This window comes from Pinus tabuliformis, chromosome 7, assembly GCF_031772625.1.
Source record: "Pinus tabuliformis cultivar Carrire ecotype Pingquan chromosome 7, CPIR1, whole genome shotgun sequence".
Lineage (NCBI taxonomy): Eukaryota > Viridiplantae > Streptophyta > Pinopsida > Pinales > Pinaceae > Pinus > Pinus tabuliformis.
In genome coordinates this window covers 1,644,655,154-1,644,677,352 of record NC_142293.1, presented here as the reverse complement: position 1 = coordinate 1,644,677,352, position 22,199 = coordinate 1,644,655,154, and the positions used below count along the sequence as shown (strand labels likewise).

General features: G+C 40.9%; 1 protein-coding gene, 1 long non-coding RNA gene and 1 other non-coding gene across 3 annotated transcripts; 1 reads left to right on the top strand and 2 right to left on the bottom strand.

The window, feature by feature from the left end:
* Positions 1 to 326: 326 nt before the first annotated feature.
* On the bottom strand, positions 327 to 4,372 carry LOC149254692 (phytochrome-interacting ankyrin-repeat protein 1-like). Its single transcript, XM_089460211.1, has 3 exons — positions 3,521 to 4,372; positions 1,163 to 1,334; positions 327 to 865 (listed from the first exon to the last, which is right to left on the bottom strand). The coding sequence occupies exons 1-3, from the start codon at positions 3,650 to 3,652 to the stop codon at positions 651 to 653; spliced, it is 519 nt and encodes a 172-aa protein (XP_089316337.1). The 5' UTR covers positions 3,653 to 4,372; the 3' UTR covers positions 327 to 650.
* Positions 4,373 to 8,080: 3,708 nt separating this feature from the next.
* On the bottom strand, positions 8,081 to 8,721 carry LOC149254691 (uncharacterized). Its single transcript, XR_016266307.1, has 3 exons — positions 8,521 to 8,721; positions 8,349 to 8,420; positions 8,081 to 8,253 (listed from the first exon to the last, which is right to left on the bottom strand). It is a non-coding gene; the product is annotated as an uncharacterized LOC149254691 (long non-coding RNA).
* A 12,407-nt stretch (positions 8,722 to 21,128) lies between these two features.
* On the top strand, positions 21,129 to 21,202 carry TRNAD-GUC (transfer RNA aspartic acid (anticodon GUC)). Its single transcript has one exon. It is a non-coding gene; the product is annotated as a tRNA-Asp (tRNA).
* The last annotated feature ends 997 nt before the right edge of the window (positions 21,203 to 22,199 follow it).

Sequence of the window (22,199 nt, the reverse complement as noted above, 5' to 3'; positions counted from 1 at the left end):
AAAAATAAGGTTTAACCTGTACTCGAACATTGACAATGGGTACAAATTACGTATTGTCTAAAGTAATTATACATGATACGAATTACATATTGTTTACGAAGAAATTGACAATAAGAAAATGTCGAATCCATCAGGTTATACAAGTTATAATCTCAAAATTTTAAGAAACTTGGAATTCAACCTAGTAATATATAAACACAAATTACATATTATTTATAAAGGCATAAATGTCTTTCACGTCCCTCGCAATTCAAAAAGGAAAAATGATTTCTGATGTAAATATCTAATTGATATATAAAACAAAAACAAATGCATTCAATACAAAGTTACAGAAAAATAATGCAATAACAAATTTCACAAAACAATTACAGTGAGCTTTTCTAAGAGAGTAAATGTACCATAGTATGATCTACTCCCTTTAAACGTTTATGAAAAGCAAGTAGACCTCTAAATGTATATTGTTCTAATCTAAGATTGATATCAATAAAGCTCAGGTTCTGCCTGCATCGGAAATCAGAGGAAGTCTATAAGACTAGACTACCTTAATGACCTAAAACTAGATATGTGGTTTTTTTCAGATCTCATGATTTCACAGTTAGTATCATTTTCTTCCATAACTTCTGGGTAAAAACCACATATCTGTGGATTCCTTAAATGTTTTCCTCACTGCAAGTCCCATCACTAGCAGAGGAGCTTGCTTCTTTTTGCATTCTGATCTCATAAGCCCATTCAAGTCCTGGACAATAATGCAGGTCAGGATTGAATCTCCTGTCGTTTATATCTGGAGGAAGAAAGGCCCCATTGTCAATCAAAAATTCCATTGCTTTCCTATTCCGCTCCTTTGCTGCATTGTGGAGTGGAGTCCCTGAAAATTAACATAAAATTATGTTTAAACAATAAAACCTACATATATTTTTAAGAAAAAAGTTTATAACGTCATTTCCACCTTCAATACTTTAACGAAGCAGAAGGCACATATCCATACAAGTAACATTAAACATGCACAATATGGTTGCATGCAATTGACTACAAACGCTTTAGAATCCAGCTTTTTCTCTGGGCAAAATCACAAGAGATTCGTTTTTCTTCTTATTTTCCCAACACAAGGTGTGAAACAAATCCAAAATGAAAAATACACTCACGGTAGAATAATCAAACTTACATCCACAGCCACCCTTAGTCCGTGCATCAATGTCAGCTCCACGTTCAAGCAATTCATCCATCACCTTCAAATGCCCACCAGCAGCAGCAAGATGTAGTGGAGTGGCCCCAGGAGATTTTGGGCCAAATGCAGGTACATTCACATCTGCACCCATATTGAGAAGCCGTCTCACCTACACCATATAAATAACAGAAGAAAGACTGTCAATTTTCTTTGTTGCAGACCCATTTTGTCAAGCAAGAAAGCACTTTTTTCCGATTTTTTTGCATATGCAAAAGAATGGTGATATCAACCAAGAACAGTGGTAAGTACCAGACCTTAGAAGACAATGGGAACACACTTAATTTAGAAATAACATAGACGATTTCATTAATTTCGCAATTTATATCCAATTGGAAAAGACTTTTCTTTTGCATGCATAGGTAATATGATTCTATCAACCAAAAACAGTGATCAGTACACTTAATTTAGACGATTTCATTAATTTCGCAATTTATATCCAATTAGAAAAGACTCTTCTTTTGCATAGGTAATATGATTCTATCAACCAAAAACAGTGATCAGTACTGACAGACAAGGTGAACACATTTGAAATTAGGATAAACATATGAAATTTCATTACTTGCGCAATAATCAGATGAAAAGCAAAAGTAGAAAAAATAAGGCCACGTAGATATTTCATTTGCCATATTCATAAAAATCATATTACCTAGAAGGTGTAACAAATTGTGACAATGCAATATCCAGATGTAATATGCTAAAGAGGCATATAAAAAGAATATGAATAGCAAATAACGCCTACGAGGAATGAGAATGGTGATCAAATTTTACACATGATGATCAACAATAAAAATGAGTAGAGCCTATACTGCAATCATCTGTTATTGTAGCAACCTAACAAGCAGTGTTTCATAAGCACGATATGATTTCCGATCCCAAATTCACTTTTCTGTCATGTACAATATTGGTCTGACTCTAAAATGATGACTCAATGTCTTGGTGACTGTTCGTTGCTTAATCATATGTACCCAAAAAATTCAATATCTTCTCATAAGCTCTCGTTTTTACCTAATGGCCATGTAAGTCAATATGTTCCGGCCTTGGGCTTTACCGTACAAGTGTATCTTGTTAACAGCAATTATGCAATACCAAAAGATAACAATTATAACCTCTCGTTTTAACCTAATGGTCACGGAGTCACTATGCAACAGCCTTGGTCTCACCACACAAATGTATCTTGTTTATAGCAATACCAAAAGGCAACTCTCCAAAATAGGGACATGCTTTTATGCAATAATACAGAAGGAGAAAAATTCGATGGGAAAACAGCCCATGATATGAACATTTAGGAGCTTTAACCTAAATCATGACCGACCCAATATTAATTCTTAATGATGTTTTTAACATTTTATTGCTTTTTAATCGAGACAATATCATGTTTTATTATTATTATTATTATTATTATGTTTTGATCTAATGCTTCATCTAACACGCCACCATCTCCACTGTACTGGGTTGTATTTACGCCTCTAGGCGCAATAAATTCACAGTGACAAAAATACTGTGTAGTACTATAAGGATATAAATAATGCCCTTTTCTTGAACAGGTGCAAAGGTGCTTTTAGACATTATCTACTTGCCTGTGTGTTCCCAAATATGTAAGGGCAAGTTGCCCGAAATGCAAATTCACATATCTATTCCATCTTGTATATGACTGGATACAGGGGGGAAATGTATCATATTTTGGGTGCATCCATATCGCAATTTGAGAACAGCTATTCATCCTTCACCAGACATTTAGGTAAAGAAAATATTATAAATAGCAACGTCGCACTAAGGTATGTAACAAGCTTCTTATGTCTTCACGATCACGAAGTTAAAAAAATGCACTCCGTAAAAAGATTCCTGAAATCAAAATAAAAGAGGTGAAAGTAAATTCAAAAATATCCTAAAATTAATAAAGTGGTGAATGTGAATTCAAACCTTAAATCCAAAAAAAAAAATCTGGTCAGGTCCCTAATACCTGCCCGGTCTGTAGAACCCCATTTTTCTTGGAAAGAAAACAAAAAGTCAAATTTAATCACAGTTTCATAAAATTTAAGATAATAACTTTAATATTGGTTGGTTTTATCACTTTGTTTTTAGATGGACATCTCTTATAAAATTTCCTGGTCCATTAGGTTCCCATGGTATAAAATGTGAAAGAATTGGAAATGCAAAAGTAGCATATACGTTTTACAAGAGAATGATTTTCATAGACGTTCTTTCTTCCGAGGGCTTTTGTGTTGTGTACACGCATGTTTTGCTATGTTCAAAAATAATTTAATTTAAAAAGTACAAAAGACAATGAAAACTAACCTGCTTTAAATCGCCTCTACGAGCTTCGATATGAAGAGAAGTCCAACCCCTGTCATCTATTTCATGAGACCTGGGCATCGAACGCCTCCGCATTAAATGGCGCCGGGATACCGTCTCGGATTCCAGAGGCATATTTAACCCCCCAGACTAGCCCAAAAGAAAAAGAAACAGAGAAAAGCAGAGCCAGTAACCGCTTATAAAACGAATGATAATTTGCCCTTAAAACCCAGTTGTTCAACTAAGAAATTCTGAAAACCACAACTGACTTGAAAACTAGGGACCTGCTCCCACCATGATTAGGGTAAAGATTTCACACAATTAACTACCAATAACCAAACCCTTGAAAATCACAGGAACTTTTCCCAAAAAGAAAAACCAAGGACAAACGGCTTGAATTTACATGATCGACTCCGTAAAACCCTATAGAAGAAATATTTATTTGGAATAATCGGCCATGCCGCAGAACGGATTCAACCCAGGCCCAAATACACGCAGATTCTGCAAATCGAAACCAACGGTGATCAGTTTCGCCAGGACAGTCACAATAATCATTATTTTCAGCGACAGATACCCAAACCCTCCGATGAACGGCAAAAGGAAAACTCGGTAACCCAAATCTTAGAGGATCAGCGTAAGTTTTATCTGGAATTATGCGAAGGCAAAGCTATTACTGAACGGGAGGGGGCTCGAAACTGCGACGCCGAACCATTTGGGAATCGAGATATGCAACTGTTAAGAGCAAGCTAAATGACGATGCAATAAAGGTCAAGCAAACAGGCGATGCTTCTTGAAGAATTCCTTGCAAAGGGTTTCCAGAATAAATTGGACGCGGAAAGCTTGAGTTTGAATCGCATAGCCGACCTATATATATTTGATAGCAACCGGATATGCAGGTAATGTCTGATATTTGATGAATATGTATCTGAGAGATACCGGATATGCTGGTACCTTCGACGGGTGCAGCCGGTCGACAGAGATTGGACTATTCAAACGTCGGCGACGTAAATTCGTCTCCCCTTTGAAACATTTTCGTGTTTTATTTTTTTAATAAGGAAAAAACAAGAAGGCGGGGCCTAAATTTGCAATGAGAGGAATCTTTTTTACGCTATCTTTGTTTTTATTTTCATTATTAAAGTGTAAAATTAATAAAAACGGTTGGAATTAATAGACTTTAATTTTTAATAAAATTTATAATTTAAAGTTAGTATAATAACAAAATTTTAAGAAAACTACTATCATGCTGGATCAGGTTCTTCGGGATTGAATTTGTATCAATCTTGGGAGATTCGTTAAATGTTATTAACTAAGTTTAATGAGAGCAAGAAGTGTATTTTGTTTGAAGATATTTTACAAATAAAAATAATTTTTAATTATATATATGTTTATCATATTTACCGTATGGGAATTTGTTTGTATCACTAGCAATTGTCCCAAAAGGTACAAAGAGAGGCCGATAGGATTATTAAATTAGAATTGTTGAATTTCTCTAGAAGAGATGTTGGTTCAAGCCTAACGGATGAGCAATTTGAGCTAGCTAAACGCCTTCTAATTGTTTTTTTATTATGGTAAAATTATATTGATAATTCATTGGTTTTGCTTTCAAAAGCTTGAAGGAATTTGAAGAGCGGGTATAGAATTGCTAGAATTGCTTTGTGGGATTTGATCCCAAAATCACTGATTTGTAGATATATACTCAATGAAATGTTAAGCAGCAGACATGCAGAATTCAGAGTAGAATGAAATGGATAGGCCTCCACAATATTTTTTGGATAATTTATACTTATCTGTGCACTCTAGGGTATGTCTACCTAAAACTATATATTTCTTGTAAACCTACGCTATATGGTTTAGCCACAGTTTTTTAGAATATAAATTCTAACTGTTATTGTCTAATAACATAATGATTTCTAGACTATGTGATTAGTTATATTTTTCTTGTTCTGGCACTGTTTTGGTAGCCTGAGGTATTTATCTATATATTTTTCCAAGCAAAACTTAATGAGAACCTGAGGAATACTTTGTCACATTTTGGATGGCATTCTTGATAAACCCATGAACATAGACTAGTACACCTGATCAAAAAGGCTTTAATCCGGCACCTGCTATCACAAAATTAGCTAAATGCCTAAAAACATTGGCCATAGCCAACTGAACTAACCTCTTCGACTAAGATATATGTGTGTGTGGCATTTAATTCATGTCTCTAACCTCAAAAAAGGGAAGACGTATCTGCAGTTTATATATATAGATATATATTGGAATGCTTGACAAAAACATACCTCAAGGGGCTGCAGTGCAAAGAGAGGCTTCCTTTAATAAAAGATTAATAAACTTATGCTATCCTGATTCACAATTGCTTACATATTTAGCGTTTTCCCTGCAACCTTTATGACCTTTTCCTTTTACTTGTTGTCCTCTTGAGGTTTGCTTCGAACTGAGAGTCCATATATCCAGTGGGCTGCGAGGTTTGTCACTCTGTCCTGTCATACGACATAAATTGCCGACAACTTGGGGGAGTCGTTTTTGTTGATTTGGTCATGGCGTTAATTGAAGTGAAGACGTTTATATGTAAACACTGAAGACCTCGCCATTGTGAGAGATCCAATCCTCTGTGGATATGATGTGTGGAATCTAAACAGTTCAGAAGGTAACCCCCATAAGAGCTAGCTTCTGCAGACAATGACAGAGGCATTTGAGTTAATCATAGGATCAATCGCCATGAAAAAATAATGTGCATACACTATGTAGGTTGAGGTTGATGATTGTTACATCGATCTCCATGGGGGCATGCTGCATATGGACGATATAGATCAGTCTCAACCAGTGTCGTTGAAGGCATGAATGGCCACATGTTATAATTCTAATCATCAAGAGAGAGTCAGGAGATTAATCCCCATGGTAGTTTGAGATGTAAATGCTCAATTTACACTGCAAACTGCAACTTTGGCAATATCTGGTTAGAAGATGACGGAGAACAATAGGGAACTCCTGTAGTGTTGAATTCTTTGAAGTACCTACCAATAACTATCAGCTAAGGCAACCGAAACCATTCAAGGATTTCCAAGGAAGACAGAAAAATTTCACCATGCACTTCACAAAAAGCCAACAATGCTGCTCTTCAAAGAATAAGAACTTCAGTTTTCTAAATTTTCATATGTGTGTCTTTGGTTTTACTGAGAATTGTTTGTATCTTTTGATCTCTTACTGTTCTCCACTAATCTCTTCCTAAACAGCAGCAGAAAATAAACAGCACTCTGTGCCTCATGCAAGAGGGTATTTTTTTAGAATGTAGAATGTAACATATGCAATCTACATGTATGCTGTAGCAACAATGTGCATGCACTATTCAGTGCGAGAAGGATCCTAGCCCTTAGTAATGAATGGAACAAGGGCTACTATGTGACTCTTGGACATTGCCATTTATGCTGTGAATCTTCTTTTCTCATGAGTTCACAAATGAAATGTTTCGAAATTTTCATGGGTCAGAGTTCTTTTTCAGTTCAAATGATATTCAATTTTTTAGCAAAATTTTGCTGTGTCCTAATTGGAAATAAAAAGTTCATATTTTCATTATTCTTTTGTTATCATTCACAGGATTTTGTTTCAGATGATTCAATCTTCTGTGGGGTTTTTGATGGCCATGGTCCTTATGGTCATCTTGTTGCTCGTAGGATCAGGGATTCATTACCAGTGAAACTGCATTCTTTTTGGCAATCCTTCAAGGATAAAGCAAACAACATCAATGCTACCGATACATACAATAACAAAAAGAAGGCAAAAAATGGCCAAAATGACTTGGGTGGTGATGGCCAAGTCAGTTCAAGAAAGGAGTCCAGTCTTTTTTCTGCCTGGAAAGATACCTACCTGAAAGCGTACAAAGTAATGGACAAAGAATTGAGGTCTCGTCCGACTATAGACTGCTTTTGCAGTGGAAGCACTGCAATTGCAGTTGTTAAACAGGTAATCTGCAATTAGTCGCTATATTTTATATGTATTAGTTATGAATGAAATTTCGTTTCTTTCTGTTTCGTCCTGTTTTCTGCTGTTTAACTTGAAATAAGATATAGACGTTCCTTGTACTGAGGTAAAACTACATACCTTCTGTTTTAGATTTATAAGAAAAATATGGTACATTTTCAATGCCCAAAAAATTAACATCTGAAAACTATAAGACCTGTTGGCACATAATGTCCTAGCAAGCAAGCAAACAAAGCCAGATGCTATTACCAAAGTCCAATCTCCCCATTCTCTCAAACTTTCCTATGATATTAGGTAAATAGGGATCGGGAGTAACACTCGAGGATGACATTTGAATTACTTTACCTACTTGAGACTGATAAATAAGGCTCCTGGAAGCCTAATGATATTTTTTATAATAATTAAATATTGAATAACATACATTTGAATTACTTTACCTACTTGAGACTGGTAAATAAGCCTAATGATATTTTTTTATAATAATTAAATAGCGAATAATATTATTTTATGATTACGGAGTTCCATAATTCAAGAGGGAAACCTCCACGCAGTTAGAAACAGTTAGAGACAGTTGTACCAGGAGACCTCTCGATAAGCAAACTATTCAGTTCGGTATAACATAAGAATGTAAACCCTCTTCCTATAATTCTTTAACCCGCCGTAAGGCTGCAAGTAAGTCAGTAAAGAGCACCTGTGAAGCCAAGGATATCAGTGTTGAGAAGCTGCCAGACTCCCGAACCCCAGTGGAAGCATACCTGAGAAGTGCACGGCGTGAGGTGAAAACCCTAAAATAATCATGTGTATCAATGATAATGAACCGTAAAGCAAAAAATGGGTGCATTAATCTTACCTACGGCAAGGGTTCCGATTATCTGGAACTGGGTATTGAAGAGTACGCCTTCTGCTATCTGGAGAGCGCAACCTGCGAGAAGAATTTCAATTCATGAATTAAACCTAATAAGATACCAGGAAACCCGGTCATGGAGCGAATTAATAGAAGAGGTGTCGAGATGATGAATTACCTGGAAAGGGGCAGAGCGTCATCCGCTCGAACCTGGAAAAACCCCCGACAGTAAAACTGTCTGATAACTGGACACTCTGTAACAGCACGCGCAACTCAGACAGGAAGTAAACTCTGGGACAATGAAAATACTGGCAAAGCGACCTGAATAGTAAAACCTCCTCCCAAGCGAAAGGGTCAGATTATGATAAAAACAGAGACGATGACCTCACCTGGAAGAAATGATGTTGTGTTGATTTCCAGCTCCGAGACCCGTTCGTGAGGGTCAGATTATGATAAAAACAGAGACGATGAGTTGTAAGGACGGTTAAACTGTCAATTTGGCAGGAGCATTGAGAACCCACCCACATGCTATGTACAACAATAAGCTGTGAAGAGTTTTTATAGGCGCTGGGCCACTGATATCTGCAAGCCCATCACTTTCTCAAAGTTATCAATTAAATGTACATAATCCGAAGAGTTTTTGGAGGTGCTGGACCACTGTAATATATGCAAAACCATCAATTGCTCAAACTATACCATGCACGTTATCCTTCCCAGGTACACAACACTCAACAATAAAAATGGATTCGCCTATTCTTCCACCTTCGAGGCAGGAAGGTAAAAGCCCTATCTTTGCCTATCATGGACATTCAGGCGAGTCACCAGTGGCAAAGCCCTACCGGCACCCCAAGTTCTCATGTTTTGCTTCTCTCCTTTTGTAGCACTTGTACATTGTGGTTTGTTGCTTAGTGGTCCATGGACTTCTCTCCTTTTGTAATGCTTGTATGTTATGGTTTGTTGGTTCCATGGAACTCAGCTGCCTATTATTACTCCAGATGAATTTTATGATGTACTGTTTTATTTCCAGCTTCAGTTTGTACATGATAATCAAAATAGAATATCCAGGTAAATATATTTACATACAATTTATGAAACAGATATTTTGCTAATTTTTGTTTCGAGATTAACTTCCATAACATCTAGTTGAAAGTTGCCATTTTTGCAAGTTTCTATAAACAAGGACATTGGTATTGGGTATTAAAATCAATAGGTTTAATCTAGAAAAATCAAAACAATTCAAGCTCAAAGACGCAAACAGGGGTGTTCAATTGAGCACACAATCAAGAGTCAAGACACCATCACCTATTTCATTTATCAAATACACAATATCCATTTATCTGTTTCGCAATCAAAGAGATAAAAAGATTGCCGTGTTGGTGCCTAAATAACGGTACATCAGACTTCTCCACGAAACATAGATGCAACATGGATCCTCCGTATACCCTCAATAGGTTTTAATTATAACAAGGAACATGCATGACATTTTTAATTGGAAAAAATATACAGCCCGCCAGAAATCCTAAATCAAAAAGTCCACCGAAAAGCTAGATAACTACAACAAATCAAACTGAAGGAAATCTCCACTTTTTTGTAGCAACAATGAGAAGACAATGATAGATGAGTCTCTTAGCAAGATTGATTGCAGATGTGTCATCCAAACTCTTGGAGTAATAGTGGAATTAATTACTATATTCAGAACTCAAAAATCTAAAGATGCAAAGGCATCCCTTCCACACTGGCACACCCTTTGTCAACACATACAGAATTTAAAGCATATATGAATTAAAGTCAAGGATGCCTCATAGGTAATGAAAACACACAGCTGCACACACAATGAATATGCGACTATTACACTTAATCACTAACTAATGGCAATCCTTCTTGGAGTTTCTGAGGGGGTAACTTACGGGCAAAGATTTGATTTTTTAAAATGTAAAGAAACTTTAAAGTTAAAAAGATAAGTCTGGTCAGCCTATAACTGATAAGACAAGAAAAATGCAATAAATTCATTCAATTTAAGGAGTCAAAAGTTAAAAACCCCTTGAAGTATGAGTAATGAGTAGAGAAATCCCAACCTGCAAATTGAACCTTGGCATAACACAAGTGGCAGGAGTAAGCCTACAACATGAGAGCTGGAAGATATGATAATGTTTGAACAGAGGCGTATACTCAAAACGTCCTAACTATTAGTCGGCAAAACAAGATGACTACTAGCTACCAAAGTTATTGTTTCCAGCTGACATTTAGCGATAAATTGCATTTAAATTTTTTACATCTCGCCTATAATCACCATGCTGGAGATAAACAATTGACATGGGGTTGTAGCATTGTGTGCTCATATAATTCAAAAAAAGAAAACCAATACTCGAGCACTAACAAAGAAACGTATAGCATTTCCACTGGCAGTACAGCTTCTAAAATATGTTATGAAATAAAGCTACAATTTGGTATATAACCAACTCACAACCTAACTGTCTAATGGTGCGTAGGAATTTGGCAATGTGCACACCTAACTGTTATTGTAGACCATGAAAATAACTTCATCTAACATTCAGCCTAAATGGGACTCACTCAGACATAACAGCAGCTAAATAAGCCCATAACTTGCTGCAGCCTTTTACACCAACAACAACGAACTCTGTTGAGTATAGAAAATTAGGAATAACACCTCATTGGTCCCATTTATTAGGAATTTAGGACTTCCAAGGGATACAGTTTCCTGAAGATCATTTTACAGGATCCTCCTCAATGTTAAGTCCGAGTAATAAATATAATAAAATAGTTATCCAGAATAGGCATTGCTATAAACAGATCATCCATATTGTAATAAGCAACAGAATCTGACAGCAGGTATTTAGCAGTGAAAAAGTTAAAAGATATTCCTTTAAACAAAAATAATATACTACAATAAGTTTCAAGAAATTTTGAGAAAACTTGCGTGTGTGCTCAGCCAATATCTTATGATGAGGCATCTTCTAATATCTGAAATCGCTAACAAGCACTTCGAAACTCTTGTGCAATCACGCTCCAATTATGGACCATAGCAGTAGACATTTTCAAAAATTGTCATTACCTATGGTTGCTCCAAGGTCTTCCATATGCATGTGACTCTTTTTGCAAGAGATTAAGTCTCTCTAAGTAAGCTTCTATGTCCAAACGTCTTGCTGGTGCCATTAGAAGAATGTTGTGGCGAAGATGGCGGGCTCACACTTTCTACCACATTTTGCTTTTGCACTTTCTTCGTTCCTTTGGAAGTGTTCCCATTTTCTGCTACAGTTTGCTTCTGTTTCTTTTTCTTCTCCTCCTTGGAACCGCTTGCAATTTCTGCGAAACTTTGTTTCTGTACTTCCTTCTTCGCTTTGGAAGCACCTGCAGTTTCTACACCAATTTGCTTCCGCGCTTCCTCCTCCTCTTTAGAAGTGCTCGCATCTCCTGTGACTTTTTGTTTCTGAGCTTTGTTCTGTCCTTTGACGGCGATTTCTTCGCGATGCTTCACTGTCATTTTCTTCTTCGTCGGAGGCTCGGGGACTCCATTCCCTGTCATTTTCTTCTTCGTCGGAGGCTCAGGGACTCCATTCCCCTGCGCTCTGGGACGTTTTCTCCTACCGTCTGCGGTTTCCTCATCCCCGAAAGCACTTCCATTATTGAAAGAGGATGGGGGCAGAGATCGCTGCATCTGCTGCTGTTGTTTAATCTTCTGTATTTTGGGCGATGGAGCTGGCGAATCAGACTCATCGCCTGAGTCATCATCCGAATCAGATGATGGAATAGAATTTAACTCGGATGATGGAATAGAATTTAACTGGTGGCGAAATGGATCAGAATTTAAATGCTGGCGAAATGGATCTCCGCTGTCCTCCGAGGGGGACGATGAGGAGTAGTATTCCGTTTCCTCTGTTGTATAATCAGTGGATAACATGGCTCTGGAGAGAAGGAACCGCAGAACAGTTACTGCACGAACTTAACACGACGCCGCCATTCCCTATGCCACGTGTCAGCATGAGGAACAAAGGGACGACGAAAGTCCCTTTCAAAGGAAGGCCTATCGGCCTAATTATGAAGAGGTCTGGGCATATCCATGCCAAATCAGTCATCTTGAATTATGTATTGAAGATTTTTATATACTCTTAATATAAAGCTATGCTGTTTTTTTTCTCTGAAAAAATGTTTATTATATTTACCGTAACACCGTAGTAGATCTTTTTTCTAAAGAAGGTAACAGATCTCTTTTCTAAGCAAAGTCTGTAATAGGATTTGGACTTACCTTGAGACACTGATATGTATAAACTTTTGTATATGGGGTTGTTTCTCCTATGTTGGGGAGGCTTTTTATGTTTTTTCTTTATTTTGATATTGTGATAATGATGGAGCTTAAACATAATCTCTTCGAGAATGGTGTGTTTTCTGATTTTATAGAGGAATTGTGTTTACTGTGTTTATAGAGCAATGTGAAACCATAAATTTCAGGATATGTTTAAAGCATCTAGATGTAACTTTTTATATTCTTAATATAAAGTTTGATTTTTCCATTGCAAAAAAATAATAACAAAATTTCAAGATTTTAAATTTATTTATATATTTATAAATATAAATTTAATCGGTGTTGTATGTTGTTTATCATGGGCGTAGTCTAATTTATAGACAAAATAGTTTTTCCCATTGGAATATGTGATTTTTTGTTACTTAAAATACAATTTTGAATGCATAAATAGATTAGAACCCTCAAAAACCCTAGCTGCACTTGAATTCTACAGATTAACAACTTAAACTCAAGTTTTTAAAAATATCTGCCTTATTTTGGTCGTGGTCATTTTGTCTATAAGTTAGACTAAGCCATCTACTTTGTGTTTAATAACCTAAACATGGATATATATTAATTTTAATAGCTTAAATATATATGTAGGTTAATTTTAATGAAATTAATAACATCTCAGATTTTATGCTTCTGTGATTCATTAATAACATAGAGAACACTTTGTGTTTAATAACCTAAACATGGATATATATTAATTTTAATAGCTTAAATATATATGTAGATTAATTTTAATGAAATTAATAACATCTCAGATTTTATGCTTCTATGATTCATTAATAACATAGAGAACAAAGATCGAAACCTTTCAAACCTAGACCTAGGTTCATCATGAGGACCTAGGTTCATCATCCAGACTAATCTCAGAGATGCAACGGTAAATTCCCAACGCTTAAAGAATAAAAATTAAAATTTTTATAAAAATGAACGTTAAAAAACCAAAATCAAATTAGTTAAATTTGAATTTTATTTTAATTTATTTTATTTTGAATTTTTATTTTAAAAATTTGATACATGCTCATATTTTGTTATTAACAAATTTTATTAGTGAAACGGGGTTGGACAATGGCTCTGATGAGGTGTTCACTTAACTGATGAGGGTTATGAACTGATGAATGAGGTTCGCCATCAATGCCGAGAGGAGTTATCTTCAATACAGTCCCATAGCACTTAATACCCATTACCTAGTATAGACCTTCCCATAGACCGAGTCCCTTACACTATATATAGGATTTGAGACCAATGAGGAGTGATTGATTATATTGATTAACATCGTTGGGCGTGGGGCGTAGGACAACATCTATTGCCGATAGGGGTGAGCCAAGAGGTGATCCCAGATTGCGATGCTGGTAGTCATGCCAGGTTCTTTGTCGCTACTCAATCCAGGTAGGTTTCGATCCACTAGATGGAGGTATTCGATCCAAGAGTCGATCCAGATGGCAATGAAAGAGTAAATGCCAGGTGTTGAGGCACTCGATCACAGGAATAGCTGGGCTGGGATACTCAACTGGGCCACTTGGCGGGTCTACTCAGCTTGGCTTGGATACTCGGACTGCATGGCTGCTGCGATATTGCTTAGTTGCTACTCGACTGGACTACTCAACTGGGCTGCTCCGCTTGGTTTTTATACTTGGATACTCAGCTTTTGCATACTTGGCCCGGATACGAGTTCTAGAAAACATCCTCTCCCTAGATTGAGAGCCTGCTTACGCATCCTCTCCTCTCGATGGCGGCCCTTAAGGTCGAGCAACTAAAGTTTCAATTTACTTATTGGCCCCCCCAAATAAGTAAAAAAAAGGGTCGAGCAACTAAAGTTTCAATTTACTTATTGGCCCCCCCAAATAAGTAAAAAAAAGGGTCGAGCCCCTCCGGTCCTTGTTATGGTGGTAGTTATATATGAGCATGTGGTAGTTTAGGTAGAGATAGAGATGTGCACCTCGGCGAGATGGCGTAATGACATATATAATGATATTGATTTCCTAGCTAGAGAGAGAGAAGAAAGACCAGTCATTCATTCGAAGGTCCGGAGGGCTTGCGCTTCTGAGGGCAAGGAAGATAAGTGCTACGAAGAAGGGTAGGTGCTACGAAAGAGGATAGGTGAAATGGTGGTAGTTATATATGAGCATGTGGTAGTTTAGGTATCGATGTGAAATCGATGGCGTTGGTCGAGTCACTAACGTACCTCTCCTCTCCTCTCCCTCTCCTCTCCTTATCAGTCGAGCCCCCTAAAGGGTGCGTTAGCACACTCGACTGTCAAGGCCGCCATCGATGGAGTCACTCACTATTCATATGGTGAGGGTCCTCTCCTCTCCTCTCCCTTATGGTCGAGCACCCTAAAGGGTCCTCTCCTTAACAGTCGAGCCTGCTTACGCATCCTTATCAGTCGAGCCCCCTCTCCTCTCCCTCTCCTCTCCTTATCAGTCGAGCCCCCTAAAGGGTCCTTAACAGTCGAGTACCTAAAGGTCCTTGGGGTCGAGTACCTAAAGGTCCTCTCCTTAATAGTCGAGCCTGCTTACGCATCCTTATTAGTCGAGTGTGCTAACGCACCCTAAAGGGTCCTCTCCTTAACAGTCGAGCCTGCTTACGCATCCTTAACATTCGAGTACCTAAAGGTCCTCTCCTTAACAGTCGAGCCTGCTTACGCATCCTTGGGGTCGAGTACCTAAAGGTCCTTATGGTCGAGCACCTAAAGGTGATGGCGGCCTTAACAGTCGAGCCTGCTTATGCATCCTCTCCCTCTCCTCTCCCTTATGGTCGAGTACCTAAAGGTCCTCTCCTTAACAGTCGAGCCTGCTTACGCATCCTTAACAGTCGAGTACCCAAAGGTCCTCTCCTTAACAGTCGAGCCTGCTTACGCATCCTTGGGGTCGAGTACCTAAAGGTCCTTATCAGTCGAGCCCCCTAAAGGGTGCGTTAGCACACTCGACTGTCAAGGCCGCCATCGACGGAGTCACTCACTATTCATATGGTGAGGGTCCTCTCCTCTCCTCTCCCTTATGGTCGAGCACCCTAAAGGGTCCTCTCCTTAACAGTCGAACCTGCTTACACATCCTTATCAGTCGAGCCCCCTCTCCTCTCCCTCTCCTCTCCTTATCAGTCGAGCCCCCTAAAGGGTCCTTAACAGTCGAGTACCTAAAGGTCCTTGGGGTCGAGTACCTAAAGGTCCTCTCCTTAACAGTCGAGCCTGCTTACGCATCCTTATTAGTCGAGTGTGCTAACGCACCCTAAAGGGTCCTCTCCCTATGGTCGAGCCTGCTTGCGCATCCTCTCCCTCTCCTCTCCCTCTCCTCTCCCTCTCCTCTCCCTTATGGTCGAGTACCTAAAGGTCCTCTCCTTAACAGTCGAGCCTGCTTACGCATCCTTAACAGTCGAGTACCTAAAGGTCCTCTCCTTAACAGTCGAGCCTGCTTACGCATCCTTGGGGTCGAGTACCTAAAGGTCCTTATGGTCGAGCACCTAAAGGTGATGGCGGCCTTAACAGTCGAGCCTGCTTAGGCATCCTCTCCCTCTCCTCTCCCTTATGGTCGAGTACCTAAAGGTCCTCTCCTTAACAGTCGAGCCTGCTTACGCATCCTTAATAGTCGAGTACCTAAAGGTCCTCTCCTTAACAGTCGAGCCTGCTTACGCATCCTTGGGGTCGAGTACCTAAAGGTCCTTATCAGTCGAGCCCCCTAAAGGGTGCGTTAGCACACTCGACTGTCAAGGCCGCCATCGACGGAGTCACTCACTATTCATATGGTGAGGGTCCTCTCCTCTCCTCTCCCTTATGGTCGAGCACCCTAAAGGGTCCTCTCCTTAACAGTCGAGCCTGCTTACGCATCCTTAACAGTCGAGCCTGCTTACGCATCCTCTCCCTCTCCTCTCCCTTATGGTCGAGCACCCTAAAGGGTCCTTAACAGTCGAGTACCTAAAGGTCCTTGGGGTCGAGTACCTAAAGGTCCTCTCCTTAACAGTCGAGCCTGCTTACGCATCCTTATCAGTCGAGTGTGCTAACGCACCCTAAAGGGTCCTCTCCTTAACAGTCGAGCCTGCTTACGCATCCTTAACAGTCGAGCCGATGGCGGCCAGTCGAGCATGCTTATGCATCCTCTCCTCTCCCTTTTGGTCGAGCACCTAAAGGTGATGGCGGCCTTAACAGTCGAGCCTGCTTACGCATCCTTATCAGTCGAGCCTGCTTACGCATCCTCACTTGATACGTTTCAAAGATCACGAACAATCATACGTGCAGCATGCTCCCAAACGAACCCTTTCTTTATGGCGGACTCCGCAGTGGAACCGAGACACAGAAAGCAATCCAGCTAAGGTGCTAACGAAGAAAAGACGCTCGGACTCGAACCGAGATCTACCGCCCTAGTGCCGGGGGTCCTTTACCCTTCAAATACGTCTTTGCCCCAAATATAGGTTTGGCGGCGCCCCAAATATAGGTTTGCCAATGTAGGCGACTTGCGAAAGGGGAATAACCTTGCCCCTCCTATTTCTTCTCTGGCGGCTTCGCACCTTGATGATAGATCAATGAAGGAAAGCAAGATCCTCCTGCACTGGAATCATGAGCCTGCACAAGTCATTACGAGAGCCAGGCCTGAGAGCCAGTTGGATGGATCAGAATGACTGTTCAAGGAGCTGTCTGGCTGCATGTCAAGTTGCTGGAATCAAGTCGTAAGTGAAAAACGCCCACAGGCTTTGGTGATAAACAGGCGCCCACAGGCAGGTTGTCAGGTGAGCTGGGGGTTCTCCTTTAGTAGAAAAGTGAGGAAAGAGAAGATCGAGTAAGAAGTAGTAATGGGTCTCTATGGTGTGTAGTGAGGCACCTAACCCTGATGGTGACATTGGGCTATGTGTAAGAGGGGAGGTGCCCGCTTTCTTTCATTCTCCTCCAACTCAACAAATCTAATCGGTAGCTCAACAAAGCAGGGAGTATTCTAGTTGTAGTTTGAGCCCTGGGGCCCCCTAACCGAGGGTGCCTTTCCTTCCCTCACCCACGATGGCACCCCCTCTTTGGAGCCTATCCTGCTAACAGACTGAACTTAACCCTATCCATCCGGAACTCAACGAGGAGAATGAATGAGGCAGGCAATTCTCTTCACCGGGTAGTTTCATTCCACTAGCTGGACCGTGGCCATCTGATTGTTTTCTGCCGGGGAGGCAAGATCTGGTCCGAGCAGGCAAGACAGTTGTTTGTTTGTATCAACCGGGACCCCATACTTAATGAACGAGGGAGGCAGGGACCCCAACTGAAGGAAGTAAGGTCAACGATAGTTCAAGAAAGTCTTCTCATGCAGCAGGATCGATTTCAGCCGGGAGTGAAATAAAGTATCCATCCTAGCCATCCATCCTTGCTGGGACTAATCGGAATTCAACTAGTGAAACCGTTGGTGCGGGGTAAGACTTTGTTTTCTACTGTGCCTCCTATAATAAGGCAACCCAATTAATAAAAGTAGGGCGGTCGAGCATTCTGAAGTTCCTGCCTTGAGTGAAGGAGCCCGTCCTCGATGTTCTCTATTTGCCTACCTCCTTTGTTTCCCCTCCCTCCGGTTCAATCAGCAGGCCCTACCTTGCTGGTTATGCTAGTTCAACTGGACCCCACTGAGCATCCTTGTTATAGGACTCCATCCATCGTCGGTTATAAGGTACAAGATTTGGTTCTAATTACAGACTTGTCTCACTCACTTCGTTCCTAAGTGGAATAGTTCATAGCGGTACCCAAAAGGGATATGTGGTACCCGTAAGAGTTGTTCATAATAAGGCAAGGCAGTAAGTTCAAGTTTGTTAGACCGGTGGATGCTCATAAGTAAAGGATGAAAGGCAGTAATCAACAAGTCTGGGTAAGGTGATCCGGTCCTTATACCGGTCCCTTATAAGAGAAGGGTTCATAGCATTCCCCACTAAGCAATTTCTTAATCAAGTGTAATCAAATACTTTTCCTGGCAGTGCTGGCTGTCTAGGCATCTCCTATCAGTAATAAGCTTATTATCAATCCAACGAGGTTCTCTGATGGACCATAATTGCACGCAAGCCATCTGGCCTGCAGTTCAAGATAGAAGAGAAAGGGAAACCGTCCCTATTGGCTAATCGACCCCATCTATCCTCCATCCAGTGTTTCTAAGAGAAGGTAACAGTACCAACTAACTAAGTGCATTATGAATGGCTCCAGGTCTAGTTCTTTCTTGCAGGTGGGTGGGTTGGAAACAAGGTAAGGAATGAGAATCTATGTCGTCCCCTCCCTACTGATATTCCTTCCTGGCTTCAGAAGAGGTTGGGCAACACTCCACTCCCACTCCATAGGTTGTTGGGTGAAAGGCTGATTCCTTCTGCTGTGGGACTTGGTGATGAAGGCAGAAGTTGAAGGGGTAAAGGCGGGCATCTGTGGGACATTTTTTCACCACTCAAATCTCCGACAGAGTTGTACTAACTATAGTTAAGGTAGTCTAGCCCTAACCAAATAGTTGGGAGGCTAATTGGAGTTCTAGCCCAACGAGTTTTTTAGCGAGAACCGGCGAGAAAGGAAGGCAACTGGCTAGAGAGATTTCTTGTATTCGGAAGTGGAAGGCAACTGGCTGGCTAAAAGCGAACGTTGGGATTATGAAGTGAAGTTGGGATAATGAATTCGCTCATAAGAGTCCCCTTGCTTCCAGTTAAAGCTATCGCTCGATGGCGGCCCTTTCTACCCTTCTTACGTAGAAAGTTAGGGCTCGGTCTTGCTTGCTGGATGGGACGGAGTTTGACTAAGAATTCTCTAATCAACTCCATTCTCGTCTCCTCGCTTCGTGGTACGGCTGGTATGGCTGGGTGGGATTGATGGGAATAGAGAACCGGAAACACTAAGAGAGCCTCGGCCTCGTAAGTCTCTATCGGAACCTAAGTAGCTCTAGTTACCTAAGTCATCGATCGCAACATCAATAAAAGCTCTTCCTTTATCCGTAGAAGAACTCGCTTGCCAAAGAGTTGCTTTATCTATACTTTCTTTCTAACGAATCCTTACCTTAGCGTAATGACATATATAATGATAGTGATTTCCTAGCTAGAGGCAGCCTTGAGCAATATATAAACCCCCCAAAGAATGAAGCGATAACTCGATTTGGGGATGCGCTTTAAGGCTCGACCACTATTTACCCACCCAATCCCCTTAGGCGGAGGTTTGAACATCTTTCTCTCAATTTACTTATCGGGTGGGGGGGCTCTCCTCTCCCTCTCCTCTCCTCTCCCTCTCCTTAACAGTCGAGCACCTAAAGGTCCTTATGGTCGAGCACCCTAAAGGGTCCTCTCCTTAACAGTCGAGCCTGCTTACGCATCCTCTCCCTCTCCTCTCCCTTATGGTCGAGTACCTAAAGGTCCTCTCCTTAACAGTCGAGCCTGCTTACGCATCCTTAACAGTCGAGTACCTAAAGGTCCTCTCCTTAACAGTCGAGCCTGCTTACGCATCCTTGGGGTCGAGTACCTAAAGGTCCTTATCAGTCGAGCCCCCTCTCCTCTCCCTCTCCTCTCCTTATCAGTCGAGCCCCCTAAAGGGTCCTTAACAGTCGAGTACCTAAAGGTCCTTGGGGTCGAGTACCTAAAGGTCCTCTCCTTAACAGTCGAGCCTGCTTACGCATCCTTATTAGTCGAGTGTGCTAACGCACCCTAAAGGGTCCTCTCCCTATGGTCGAGCCTGCTTACGCATCCTTAACAGTCAAGCACCTAAAGGTGATGGCGGCCTTAACAGTCGAGCCTGCTTACGCATCCTTAACAGTCGAGCACCTAAAGGTTCAATTTACTTATTGGGTGGGGGCTATGGTCGAGCCTGCTTACGCATCCTTAACAGTCGAGCCCCTGACGGACCTTATGGTCGAGCACCTAAAGGTCCTATGGTCGAGCGCCTCCGGTCCTTATCAGTCGAGTCACTGACGTATTCATTTTACTTATTGGGTGGGGGGGCATAGGTCGAGTCACTTAACGTACCTCACCCTGCCGGTCCTTGATGCTTATTGGGTGGTGGGCTTATGGTCGAGCCTGCTTGCGCATCATGACTGGAAGAAAAGTGAAAAAGCATAATGACATATATAATGAGATATCTCTTTGTATACGATATTAGGTATGGATCGATTATGAGAGCCTAAAGCGTAAGTAATGACATATGCCCATAGCAGCATTGTCGAAGAAAAGAATCAGAAATGCATAATGACATATGCCCATAGCAACATTGTTCGCTAAAGCGTAATTACGTATATAATTCATGACCAGCAGCCCCCACTAAGTAATAAAAGGGCCCCAGGGACGTCCTAATAGGGGCGAGGAGCAAACGAGCCGCTCTAAATACCCCCACTAACCAATAAGTAATTAAGAGGGCGAGGGTGGAAACGCGAAGTGTCTTGTTTAGTTCAAAAACGCCGCCCAAAGTACTTCTACGCGAGGTAGGTCTCCGGCGTTTGCTACTAGGATGCGTAGCTTGAAACCTTCGACCTTGAGTTACTTATTGGGTGGGGGGCCGAATCTGGAAGGGGGAAATAGCTCAGTCGGTTAGAGTGCTGGTCTGTCACGCCAGAAGTCGCGGGTTCGAACCCCGTTTTCCCCGATCATGCCAAGTGGCATGAATAAGGTTGCGAGCTTCTCCCTTCCCTTTGGTCGGCCTGCCTGTAGGCTAGGCTCCTCGATCCCTACCTACAGATATGATCCTAACCAACCCTTATATAACAGACAGATATGATCCTGATTCACCCTTCTCATTTATTGCCCCTTCCTTATATATATATATTAGAGAAGTAGAGGGCTGTAAAACGATGGCGGCCTGGACAGTCGAGCGTGCTTACGCACCCTCACCATATGAATAGTGAGTGACTCCGTCCCTGCAATCCTTATCCCCGATCTGATAAACAGAAGCATATCCTTCTGAGCAGTTACACAAGGTGCGAAGCCGCTTGTTCTTCCGAGAACAAGGTTCCTCCAAATCCTCCACTCTACTCTCAACCCTTAGATCCGGATCTGGCGAATTTGCTGCAGGAAGATTCTTGCCCACACTAACCCTTGGATCCAGCTCTGGTGATTCTGCTGCAGGAAGATTCTTGCCCACACTAACCTTTGGATCCATACCCATGCAATCAGATCCAGAGGGACCATAAACTTGTCGATCCAGTGTGGAAGGAGAAGCAGCACTAGGGCTTTTCCTCTTTAGGGTGACCTTAGCCCTAGACGGGCATTCCCGGATCAAATGACCGTGAATCTTGCAGTAATTACATCTAAATGGAAGCTTTTCGTAATCCAAGATCTGAGATCACTGCTCACCTTCACATTCAAAGAGAATCTCTTCTGGAAGCCTTCCATCCAGCGATCTCTTGACCAGAATCCTCTATTTAGCAATAGAGCGGCCTTACTAACCTTAAATGTTTGTTAGAGAATCAAGCCATTCTTTCCCCCTCCCTTCCGAGGCGTATCAAGACTCAGATTGGGCAAAAAAAAGACCTTAAGAAAGATAGGTAACTCCCGAAGAAAGATGGGTTGCTCAATCCAATCCTCCTTCACTCACAAGATTCTGCTAACGGTAATAAGGAATTACCTTTAGTGATCCCGGAAGC